The sequence below is a fragment of the Macaca thibetana genome, chromosome 12 (genome assembly GCF_024542745.1).
Source record: "Macaca thibetana thibetana isolate TM-01 chromosome 12, ASM2454274v1, whole genome shotgun sequence".
NCBI classification, from domain to species: domain Eukaryota; kingdom Metazoa; phylum Chordata; class Mammalia; order Primates; family Cercopithecidae; genus Macaca; species Macaca thibetana.
This window is the reverse complement of record NC_065589.1, coordinates 76,444,589-76,457,468: the sequence shown is the minus strand read 5'-3', so window position 1 is coordinate 76,457,468 and position 12,880 is coordinate 76,444,589. Positions and strand designations below refer to the sequence as shown.

General features: G+C 34.4%; 1 protein-coding gene across 1 annotated transcript in view; it reads right to left on the bottom strand.

The window, feature by feature from the left end:
- The window catches only part of SCN7A (sodium voltage-gated channel alpha subunit 7), a 101,903-nt gene that overhangs the window by 24,684 nt on the left and 64,339 nt on the right, over nucleotides 1–12,880 (bottom strand). Inside the window, exons 15-17 of the mRNA XM_050752824.1 lie at nucleotides 6,194–6,628; nucleotides 3,049–3,154; nucleotides 1,097–1,251 (exon numbers count right to left, since the gene is read on the bottom strand). Coding sequence (XP_050608781.1) covers nucleotides 1,097–1,251; nucleotides 3,049–3,154; nucleotides 6,194–6,628 — 696 coding nt within the window. The remainder of the gene's footprint in view (nucleotides 1–1,096; nucleotides 1,252–3,048; nucleotides 3,155–6,193; nucleotides 6,629–12,880) is intronic.

The following is a 12,880-nucleotide window of genomic DNA, read 5'->3' as shown; positions in this document are numbered from 1 at the left end:
CACAGTTTGAATCTATTTTTAATAAGTCTGAAATGGATAAAACTAATCTATGGCAGTTGAACTCCACACGCTGGCTACCCTTGTGGAATAGGGAAGTAACTGAGGGGTAAGAGTGTTGTTCTGGCATCCTGGTAATGTTCTGTTTCTCAATCTAAGTCTGGAGAGGATGTGGAGAAATAGGAACACTTTTACACTATTGGCGGGACTGTAAACTAGTTCAACCATTGTGGAAGACAGTGTGGCGATTCCTCAAGGATCTAGAACTAGAAATACCATTTGACCCAGCTATCCCATTACTGGGTATGTACCCAAAGGACTATAAATCATGCTGCTATAAAGATACATGTACACGTATGTTTATTGCAGCACTATTCTAGACCATTCTTTTCACTTATTACTCTCTCTTGATGAATTGTAGTGTAAATATGTAGATACCTTCTGAATTTTTAAAATAGCTGCACAGAGTTCCATTGGATGGTTTTTTGTAGTATCAAGTCAGCTATTACAGACCTTCTTTTCTAACCCTTTGCTATTATTACAAAACATTCTTCAGTGAATTACCTTGTAGAACCATTTAATGTGCAGATATTTGTAGAATGTTTTTTAGAATTTATATTCTGGCTGCAGAATTAAGATTGTAGGGTCAAATACATTTGTAGTTCACAGATCCTTTAAAGCATATGCAATAGTTCCCTTTCCTTTGATAGGTACCAAAGTACAAGCATATTATAGCAGTTTTGGATGTGCAAATCATTAAAATGTTTCACACGTGAAAATTCATTAAAATCAGAAGAATCCGGTATCTATTCACATTCCATTTTCCCACTGTCATTCATATATTTTGAAATTCAATATTGCAAAATAATATATTAAAAATCAATATTAAATTTAATATTGAGTGATGCATATATAAACTTTCTAAGAAAGTATAATATTTAGATTTTAAAACTAAAATCACAGAATATGAAATTTGGTGCTATTTGGTGCTATACTAAATATCCTTGGAAATGTAATCCTGGTTTTGACTTTCTAAATTAACAGAATCATGATACATTTGTTCCCAGCAAAGTATCAAACAGCCTGGCTGCTCACTTACCAGAGTGCCGGTGCTGAGCAGAGTAACAAGGCCAATAAAACACTTAAACCAATTGTTCTCTACAATCTTGCAGCAGGTTTTCCTGATGTTCTGCCAGATTTTTCCTTTCTTGGATGCTCCACTGGTTTGACCAAGTGATGATCCGCGTCCACAACCTGTTAAGATTGGAACTGGTAAGAACAACAATCTAGAAAACTCATGAAAAAGTAAACACCTGAAACTTTCTACTATGTGCCACAGCAATTATTTATTTACAAATTCTAGTCCAGGTTGTCTCTGATTTACAAACATTTAATTTATACCCATGGTGTAGTGACCACTGTAATCACTGACCAGAAAATTGAAAACTGGACTTAGGAGTTTGGTAGTAATGAGAGGAAAGGCATTGTGAAAGGCAGAAATGACCTAGAACATCTTGTCACTCTGCAAAACAGTCTGAGGGTAGGTATTCACTAATACTGCAAAAGAAAATACACACAGATATTTCACTTCTGAAAGTTACATTTTGATATAATGCCTGAAAATTTACTCTTTGAAGATTCACATGGCATAACATGCATTCCTGTTTAAAAATATAAATACTTATGAGATGTTAAGAGGCATAAAATTAGTTAAATCAAATTAATTGCTTTGATTCCAGTTCTTATGTGGCTGGAAATGGGAATTTTTATTGAGACTATTATGGAAGTAACATGGACTGTGGAGTACTTTCTGGGCATAGTACATGTGTACGGGACTGCACTTTATGCTTTGGCCAAAAGGGTTGGCAAAATGGAAACCTGAGGCTGGAGAAGAGGTTGATATACAGGTGACAAAACGAAGAAATGGAGGTAGGTGGAGTTTAAAGCCAAAACATTTTATTTTAGAATTTTGTCTTCTGTTAAATAATACTATGAGTAGCATTGTGGCAGTGGAATATTATTGATAATGGTGATTCCAAAACACATTTTTCATGCTGTAAGTAATATTGCATAAAAATAAATAATGTTCATATTTGATTTTTTACTGGTAGTTATATCACTGTGTGCTTTAGAACACAGCACAATTTAGGAGTAAAACAGAAAATTGGTATAGTTAAAGCAGCACTGAAATGTGTGTGTATACACATACACATGCACACATATACCTATATATGTTGAAGTCAAATGAAGTGTGCTTAGATCTCATGAAATAGAGCCAATATTTAAGTTACTCATATAAAAACGGCCTATAACTGTCAGAGGAAGACAAATGGTAATGGTGACATTTATATATTTAACATGAATATTAAGAAATGTATAAAGATTCAGTCAACTGACTGACACACTGGATATGGAACATATACATATATTTTTGATATTTGAAAATTTTATTAAATTTGTACCTACATGTTGGTCTGTTTTAACAATGCATAATGATATTCTAGTTTAATAAATATTCAAAGAACAATTAAACTTCAACTTTAAAGATATTTTTCAATAAAATATTCAATGAAAATATTCATATTCATTTTACATATACACTAAAATGTGTACTTACCAAATACAAAAAATTACACCTCACAAATTGTTTTACTAATTTAGCTTTAAACACACATAAAAACTCCAGTGGCAACAGAGATGGAATTGAAGTAAGTCAATTCTGTTTTTCTATCATTAGTCACTATACTGTCATTGTTTATTCATAATCTATTGTTTCAAAGTAGGACATAAGTAGTACTGTAGAAGTTACAGAAATGAACTAAGTCCTGAAATGAGCTGGAGATTCCAAATTCTTACTGTTCAATCAACAATTGTTAATTGTTAAAATAAGTGACTTAGCTGGTAGTTGAGTCTGAAATGTGCAATGCCACCTATTTAAGAGAGTTATTTGAATTAGCTTCCAGGTAGAATATGTTTACTAAAGGAACATATACATTTTGACAACTTGTAATTAAAATTAGTTTCCTAGCAAGATTAACACAATTTTCTTACCATTTTTAGGATGCTTTGATCTTTCACTTCCATAGAACATTTCTTCTTCTTCAGAGATAGCAATATCAACGGTACTGCATTCAGATGAGCTAGACTGCTTTATTTTCTAAAAGGTGAAGTCCCACCAAAAAAGTTGTGATTAGTTTCATTTACCCACAGTGGTCAAAGTTTATTTCATTTTCAGAAGTGAGAAAAATTTTGTACAGAAATAATATTGTTAGGTTTAAAAGACCTTAGGCCGATTTCATGGCTGATATTAAAATCATATATATTGATAAGAATTGAAGTTTAAAACACTATTGTATGATACTTACTTTAACCTAAAATAACACTTAGATTAAAATTAATGTTTAGTTAATAACACTTTACTTCTTTAAGATGTATGGGTTGTCTCCAATTCACAAAAGGATTTGGGTTCCAAAGTTTTCTTGAAGTAAGTCACAAGGTTCCCATATATGCTATTTCAATTAGATGAGTAGAATCAAAACAAATCATCCTTTGATGCTAAAGATGGGTAGATCTTAGGTTTCATTGTAAAAATCAGTCCAGATGGTCTTATGTATGTCATCATAGGATGGGATTTATCATGAAGTAAAATGAGGGAAAGGCACAAGAAATAGGGATAAGGACAGGCCTGGGAAAGGGGCCCAGCCTTATGAAAAGCACCCAGATGCAGAGATTGACCTTCTTTCTCTGCTTTTGACTGAAGTTCAAGGCTGGGTAGAATAAGGTGGTCATCGCTTTATATAGGTAATAGTGCAAATGATACTCTTTGCCTTTATTTAAAATTATTTTCTCACAATGCTTTATTTTACCTTATTTTGAAATAACTATACTATAAATCATTCTTTAAAATCACCGAGATTCTAAGGTTAATAGCATATAGGTAATATTTTCTAATTAAAACAAAAATTAAGGCAAGTGTATTTTAACATTTGGAATGAAACCAATCTTACTTCGTAAAAATTAAGAAAAAAATCTAGGTAAAGTAGAGTGCCAAAAAAAAAAAAAAGAAATTGTCAATATTTTGTCCTGCCTCTTAGACTTATACACAGTAAGTGTCAAGGAAATGTAATTAGAAAGCTATTTTTGCTTTAGTCCTTACGTGGTCAGTTGTTAGTAAATCATTATAGTGCTCAATTTAAAAAAGTAAAGTATCCAGCAGAATATTATTCTTAAACAGATATTTTTATTATTTCTATTACTTTTATATATTCTTATTTATTTCTAATGAAATAAAATCTGTAGCAATATATTTATGTGAGACTAGGCATTAAGTAATTTAAATATAATATTTGGCACTCAGTAATTAAAATTATACATCATACATTTTTTCTAAAGAGTTGCAAAAAGCCTTGCACATATCCTATTTGATGTGATTTTTCCAAAATACCTGTGAGTAGGTATTATTCTAATTTTACAAATAAATCAATTAAGACTCAAATTATAAATCATTTATTTTGATAGAAGATTATTTAATGGCATAATAAAGTGACCATAATATACTTCTGCATTATAAAAAATATAAGTTATAAAATACGATGTGAGTTTTGATGTTATTTTTATGATAAACACACACTATATATATGCATATATATGTCAATATATATGCTTATTTTAATAAAAATAGGCTGGAAGTACAAATACCAAAGAAACAAGGGAGTGTATCTCTGAATTATCAGATCATTTATATATTTTTGTGTTTTATTTTTGGCTGTGGGTATACCAACATCCTAAGGAGTCATGGGCTACATAATCTAGAAAGCACCTAACTAAATATATAAATAAACGAATACATCTTTTGTGAGTAGTTAATCAACCAGCAAGACCTAATAACTATACAGCATAAATAATGCAATTTTGATATTTACAGTTGTTTTAAGTTACAGCTTTCCTATGTATTTTCATACTCCAGAATTTCTAAGGAGATTAGCATGAAGTTTTCAGGGAGACTCCAACATGATGTGCTGTGGCAAATAGCAATTTCACCCAGAAATGGATGGTAATCAAAATCTTTAATGATGATTGAGAAGTGTGCTGAGTAAGAATTTATGCCTGTTTTATAGTAATGGTATTAATTTAAAAGGTAAATGAACCTTAGACTATTGGGCATGTGGATTAAAAATGTTTCTCTAACTAAAATAATGATGGCTTTAGTAAATGATGGAAGGACCTTGGATAATTGAAACTGAACTCCTGTTAGAAGACAATTTGTGAAGTTATTGTAGAGCGCATCTCCCAAAACAGAAGAGGTCTGGGAAACAAGATGGTGCCAGAGATGATGGGGACCTGTTAAGAGACATTCCCTGACCCTCCAGTGCCCCTGAGTGATCTGAAATGATTCCCCAGTGGGACCCAAAGTTAAAAGCCCTTGTACAGGTGTGATCTCTGTAGGTGTAGCTTTCTATGAAATTGTACCTCCTTCTAAAACACAATGCTGTTTGCAAATGGAGACAATAAGACTGTTTCCAGTAGGGTGTATATTTTAGAAGCTAAGTGAACAACAGTATCTACCCTTCTTTGAATGCGACCCTGATTTTTTAAGCCAGTGCGTTATAAAGCTACCAACTGTGCACAATTCAAACTGGGAGGTTTTAAAAATTCCTTTAGTCCAACTTAACTACAATGTCCAAATATGGGCAGAAATGATCTGACTTAAATCTTAGAATTTTAGCAAGCAAGAAGGAAGTGTAACACTGTTCTAATTCAATCTCCCATTTTAAGATGATAAAGTCCATGGAAATTTAGTGATTTCTTAAATCATATACCTTGATTTTGAAAACTTTGGTTTCCTCAGTATACTTTTCAGCACCCTCAGACTGGTTATTAATTTATAAAATGTCACAATTATATTATCTAATGTTTCCTAAGTGCTTACTCTTTACTAGGCATTGTTCTATGTACTATTATCCCCCTATGGAGTAAATATTATTTTAGCCCCATTTAAATATGAGAAAACTGAAGCTTGGAAAGTTTAACTAATTTGATCAAAAGCATAAATTCAGAGGCTAAGAGTGATGGAGCTCGAAGTGATGGAGTTAGAATTGAGTGGACAATCTGGCTGTGGAACTTCAGTGCTTATTTACTTCCTTATCAACAATACTATAAATCACCACTAAGCAATCAGGATATTTAAACATCTTACCTCCTTGCTGTCTCCATCACCAGACTTACTCTGAATCTCCTTATTATCCGGATTTTCTATATCAGATTCTCCTGAAGCAACTGGTACAGTTTCTGAGACACTAGGACTGGGGATAAGCGATTGGCTCTCATTTTCAGTAGTATTTTTCTCTGTGCCACTGCTTTTTTCCTTATCCTTGAGAAAATCTTGGGCGTTGCTCAATTCAGAAAGGGTATGGTCAGAAATATCTTCTTTAACATATACCTCATTTACATGGTCCATTGTGTCCTTTGGGACATTTTGTTTTTTGCATAGTATTTTAAGCAGCACATAGTTTATTCCTTTTTTAATCCTTGCCACTGCAAGCTGGAGATTTTTTGCTTCATTACTCTCTTCAGCTGTTACATCTTTGCATGAACTAAATGAGCTCACCAATGCCAGAAACAGGTAAACTACCTAAATAAGGAAGTAAAATGAGGCTAAATGTATCCCATTTTGTTTCATTTTAAGTAATGAAAAGTTTGTTTACAAAACTGACTTGAGAACATTTAATATCTACTCTGTTAGCATATTTCAATAATACAATATATTGTAATTAATAACGGTAGTCACCATGCTGTACAATGCATCTTTTGAACTTATTCTTCCTATGTAACTGTAATTATATATACTTTGGCCAATGGCTCCTCAATCTCTACTTTCCCCTAACCACCCAACTTCTGGTAACCACCATTCTGCTCTCTACTTCTAGAGTGTGAATATTAACCCATTTGTGCCTAGTGTTCCATTATTGGAAGGCTAAGCTTGTGGGAGTTATTTATGTCCCACTGCTCAAGGTCATTGCCAAGGTCTGAATTTTCACACAAAAATTGCAACTTCTGACATAAATGGGTTAAGTGTTCTCACCATTAAAACGATAACCATGTGAAGTAATGAATTTGTTAATTAGCTCTATTTAGCCATTCCACAATGTATGTCTACTTCAAAACATTACCTTGTACACCATAAATACATACAATTTTATATGTTAACTTAAAAAATGAATTTGACCAAAAAAGGCTGATCTGAGATTTGAAAATGAAGCAGATGAACTACAATACTATTCAGTTCTTATCCATCTACCACAGTGTGTTAGGTGCTGCGCTATGGATTTGTATAGCAAGAATTTATTTTAAGCTCATGACGTCCTATGCAATATGATTTGTTTCTCTTTTACAGATGGAAAAGACAAGGTTTACATATGTCAAATATCAAAGGATCAAAGGTTACATAGATTAGACCCAAGTCTGCTTTATTCCAAAGCTTATTTTCTCACTGAGTCAGGCTGTCTCACTCAAGGTGAGCAAATAAGTTGTTTTTTCCAGGCAGCTCACTTCACTTCAGCCCTGTTCTAGGAAAACATGTAATAATTCTGCAAACCCAGGAAGAACTATACAGGGATAGAGCTATCCATGGTCCTGAATATCATATCTAATGGCTTTTGTGAGATGAAAACACAGATGCTAGGAAGGTTAGTTGATTCTCTGTTGTAGTAAATTTGGTCAAACAAGAAACAGATAAGTGATGGAAGAATCATTCCTAATACTTGTAACTTATTTTGAACTCAAAGATAGTGTATATTTTGACTTTCACTGTCACTTAGAAATATGATTAAGTACTGATCACTTTCCAGAGAATCAGATTTTAAACTTGTTTATAATTGTAAGGCATACATTATAATTTTGGATAATTATGCTATTTATATGTACATGAAATAAGTATGTGAGCATCTCCAAAGACTCATATTTTGAAACTTCTTTCAAAATTTTAGATCTATGTGAACAGTTGAGTTTCTCAAACACTCCAATAATTACTCTTTTTCTCATGGACATGCACATCTGGGAAAATTAGAACTTCCGACCTAATAGTATTTAATCCTAATGGGTTACATTTACTTCTCTCTATATAGATCTTCCTATTTCTTAGGAATAGAGAAGTTTCAAATAAGACTTGTATAGAAAAATCAAAGTATTTTGCAGTGAATAAAGTCATCAAATACATAAACTTAATCTTATCCATAGTTTTAGCATAGCAATAAAATTTTGGTTATAAGATATATCAATATGGGAAATGTTTTGTGGGTGAGAGCATCTGAAAAACTGGCAGATATCTTTTATAATCCCAATGAAAGATTCTCAGAAGAGAAAAATAAAACAGAAAGGACAATGATCAAATTCTAATAGCCTCTGAAATAAAGAAAGCAGACTTAGGTCTAATCTATGTAACCTTTGATCCTTTCTGTTCTCCCATTAGTGTCTCCTTTGGCAATGAGGTTTACTTATAGATAATCTAGGCAGGAGCTGCATGGCCCCCGTAGGAGCCACACTATTAACAACTCTATTATTCTCAAAGGACAACAGCTTCGTGATATAAAAGGGTGAGACCAGATATAATTTAAGATACTCAATTGTTTCCTTTTCTTCCACTGTTTGGCTAAGTATTAGGCACAGTGTGAAATAAGGGAAGGGTGTTAGTGTGTTTCATGACTGTAAGCTTCATATGAACAAAAACCATGTTTTCTCTTAATTAGACAACCAGCACACTGCTAGACACAAAATAGGTAATAAATATTTATTTTTAAAAATAAGTGATTATAGAATGAATAAAAAATAGATTTTGTGCTAGGATTTGAACCAGAAAAAGTTTATGCTATATTAATCATATTTTTAGGAAATTACATCAAAGATTTCTTATATCTTAGACACACATGTACACAAATATACACACATACATTCATATATATATGTATATATAGTGAAAATGTTCAAAGCCTAAAAATGAACGTAATCTTAAAAGTGCTAAGTGCTCTGAAACTGTAGTGTAAGATAAGAATTTTATAACCCTCAGAAATGCTACTGCTTTGTTCAGATGTGGTCTGAATTTAAAATAGCCTACTCTCTTTTAAGGATTTAAAGGAAAAGACAGGCTGTGTAAGTGGCGCAAGTTACAGAGAACTGATTACTACTTCTAATTTGAGCATTAACAAAAAAGAGAGCAGAAAATGCAGAGATTTGTATTGTATAAACTCAGAGTAACTTTAGTCACAGAATCTGTAACTAGATTAAAAACATATATTTATTATTTTTGTGTTAGGAGAGAAAAGGTGAAATAATGTATATAAAACAAAACTTTTTTTAAATTCCCCTGAATTTTGTTTTCTTGCATCTCAAAGATATCCACATATTGGGTGAGAATTGAGCAACTCATAGCAAAATCAAACAGCATAAAAGAGAAAGAAAGTTCAAGATTTAAGTAATTACTTTCTGATTTGTAATCAACAAATAAACATGTATGAAGGAATTTAACATGTATTGAGGCTACTTAATTTTAAATTTCTTGAATTATATCTTAATATATATTTAATTTGGAATTATACAAATATATATGGAATAACATATGTCTCTACAACCAAATTTTTTATTTTTAAAAAGCAACTGAAGTTTGTATTAAGTTTTCTCTTTCTTTTATTTTCATGTTTCTATCCCTCAGTGTTTGGTTTATGTAACCAGAGTCAGGTACTATATTTCACTTTGTGGCAATCACCTAAATCACAAGTAAAACACCCAGAATGAAATTAAAATCTACCTAACTAAAACTTGTCAATAATATTAAATAACTAACAAAAATCTGGTGAAGATATAGGGGTTAAATTTTTCTAGAGTGCAAAGAAATGATTTGTGTAATTTATGAATTACTTATAGGGTGCCAAATGATTACATTTAAGTTATAACAACCCTACAAGGCAGGTACTGTTATGTTCATTCCTCTGTTAAGTATGGCCAGGTTTAAAGAGGCTGTGTAATATGCACAACATCATTTATTAAGTGATTGAAATGGTTTGTCTTTCTTCCCATCCAAATCTCATCTTGAATTGTAGTTCTCATAATCCCCACATGTTGTGGGAGGGAATCGGTGGGAGGTAACTGAATCATGGGGGCAGTTACCTCCACGCTGTTCTCATGGTGGGTGAATTCTCACAAGATCTGATGGTTTTATAAGGGGTTTACCCCACATTCACTCTGCACTTCTCCTTGCTGCTGCAATGTGAACAAGGACATGCCTGCTTCCTCTTCCACCATGATTGTAAGTTTCCTGAGGCCTCCCAAGCCCTGTGGAACTGTGAGTCAGTTAAACCTCTTTCTTTTGTAAATTATCCAGCCTCGGTTACGCCCTTATTAGCATCATGAGAATGGACTAATACAGTAAATTGATACTGCAGAGAATGGGGCACTGTTGTAAAGATACCCAAAAATGTGGAAGTGACTTTGGAACTGGGTAACAGGCAGATGTTGGAACAGTTTGGAGGGCTCAAAGAAGACAGCAAGATGTGGGATGTTTGGAACTTCCTAGAGACTTGTTGAATGGTCTTAACAAAATGCTGATAGTGATATGGACAATAAAGTCCAGGCTGAGGTGGTCTCAGATTGAGATGAGGAACTTGTTGAGAACTGGAGCAAAGATGACTCCTTTAGCCATGCTTTAGCAAAGAGACTGACGGCTTTTTGCCCCTTCCCTAGAGATCTGTGGAACTGTGAACTTGAGAGAGATGATTTCAGGTATCTGGCAGAAGAAATTTCTAAGTGGCAAAGCATTCAAGAAGCAGAGCATAAAAGTTTGTAAAATTTGCAGCCTGATGATGCAGTAGAAAAGTAAAACCAATTTTCTGGAGAGAAATTCAAGCTGGCTGCATAAATTTGCATAAGTAATGAGGAACCGAATGTTAATCACCAAAGCAATGGGGAAAATGTCTCCAGGGCACATCAGAGACCTTCACAGCAGCCCCTCCCATAACAGGGCATAGGCCTAGGAGGAAAAAATGGTTGTGTAGTCTGGGCCCAGGGTCCCCCTGCCGTGTGCAGCCTAGGGACCTAGTGCCCAGTGTCCCAGCTGTTCCAGCTGTGGCCAAAAGGGGCCGAAGTATAGCTTAGACCATCACTTTGGAGTGTGCAAGCCCCAAGCCTGGGCAACTTCCATGTGGTGTTGAGCCTGCGGGTGCAAAGAAGTCAAGAATTGAGGTTTTGGAATCTCCACCAAGATTACAGAGGATGTATGGAAATGCCTGGATGTCCAGGCAGAAGTTTGCTCCAGGGGCAGAGCTCTCATAGAGAACCTCTGCTATGGCAGTGTGGAAAAGAAATGTAGGGTTGGAGCCCCAACACAGAGTCCCCACTGGGGCACTGCCTAGTGGAGCTGTGAGAAGAGGGCCACTGTTCTCCAGACACCAGAATGGTAGATCCACTGACAACTTGGACTGCACCTGGAAAAGCCACAGGCACTTAACACTGGCCTGTGAAGGCAGCTGGGATCAGTGCTGTACCCTACAAAGACACAGGGATGGAGCTATTCAAGGCCATGGGAACCCACCTCTTGCATCAGTATGCCCTGAATGTGAGACATAGAGCCAAAGGAGATCATTTTGGAACTTTGAGGTTTAATGACTGCCCTATTGGATTTCAGACTTGCATGGCAGCTGTACCCGCTTTGTTTTAGCCAGTGAATCCCATTTGGAATGGATGTATTTATCCAATGCCTTACCCACATTGTATCTAGTAAGTAACTAACTTGCTTTTGATTGTACAGGCTCATAGGTGGAAGGGACTTGTCTTATCTTAGATGAGACTTTGGACTTGGACTTTTGAGTTAATGCTGGGATGAATTAAGACTTTGGGGAACTTTTGGAAAGACATGATAGTGTTTTGAAATGTGAGGATATGATATTTGGGAAGGGCCAGGGGTGGAATGATATTGCTTGGCTGTGTCTCCAACCAAATCTCATCTTGAACTGTAGTTTCCATAATCCTCATGTGTTATGGGAGGGACTTGGTGGGAAGTAACTGAATCATGATGGTGGTTACCTCCATGCTATTCTCATGATAGTGAGTTCTCAGAAGATCTGATGGTTTTATAAGGGGCTTTCCCCTGCTTCACTACGCACTTCTTCTTGCTGCCACCATGTGAAGAAGGGCATGCCTGCTTCCCCTTCTGCCATGACTGTAACTTTCCTGAGGTCTCTTCCACCCTATGTAAATGTGAGTCAATTAAACCTCTTGACTTTATAAATTACCCAGTGTCAGGTATGTCTTTATTAGCAGCATGAGAATGGACTAGTACAGTGACAGAACTGAAATTTGAACCCACGTTTCTTTGATTCTGAACTCTGCTTTTTCTACAACTCAACAAGACATAGAACTATTTAAAAACCAATTCATTTCCTTTGGCGTATAATAATTTTTTGTAAGGTTTCTGCATAAGGCTTAAAATTACTGCTGAGTTTTCTTAGAAAATACAAAACTAATTTTTAAAAATGTGAAATATCTTCCTTTTACACTAAACCACATTAGAACCATGGAGGTTAAAAAGATCAACAGCTTCAAAGATTATCTCCTTATATTTTCCCCCCTTCTACTTATTCTACTGCCATTATCATGATGTTTCAGAGTTGGATGACTACTAAGAAAAATTAAGCTGGAAGGATTTAGTGAGCCAAGAAATATGATGGCCAATCAATTGGAAATGGAGGTTCATGTAACTCCATTTATCCTGGAATCCCTCTGCACACTGATGAAGTTTCTGGTTAGTAGAAACAACAAAAAATAGAAATAGATTGGAGTTCAAAATCAAAGAAGCAGGAATGTTTAGGCAAATATATATATATTATACATTTATATG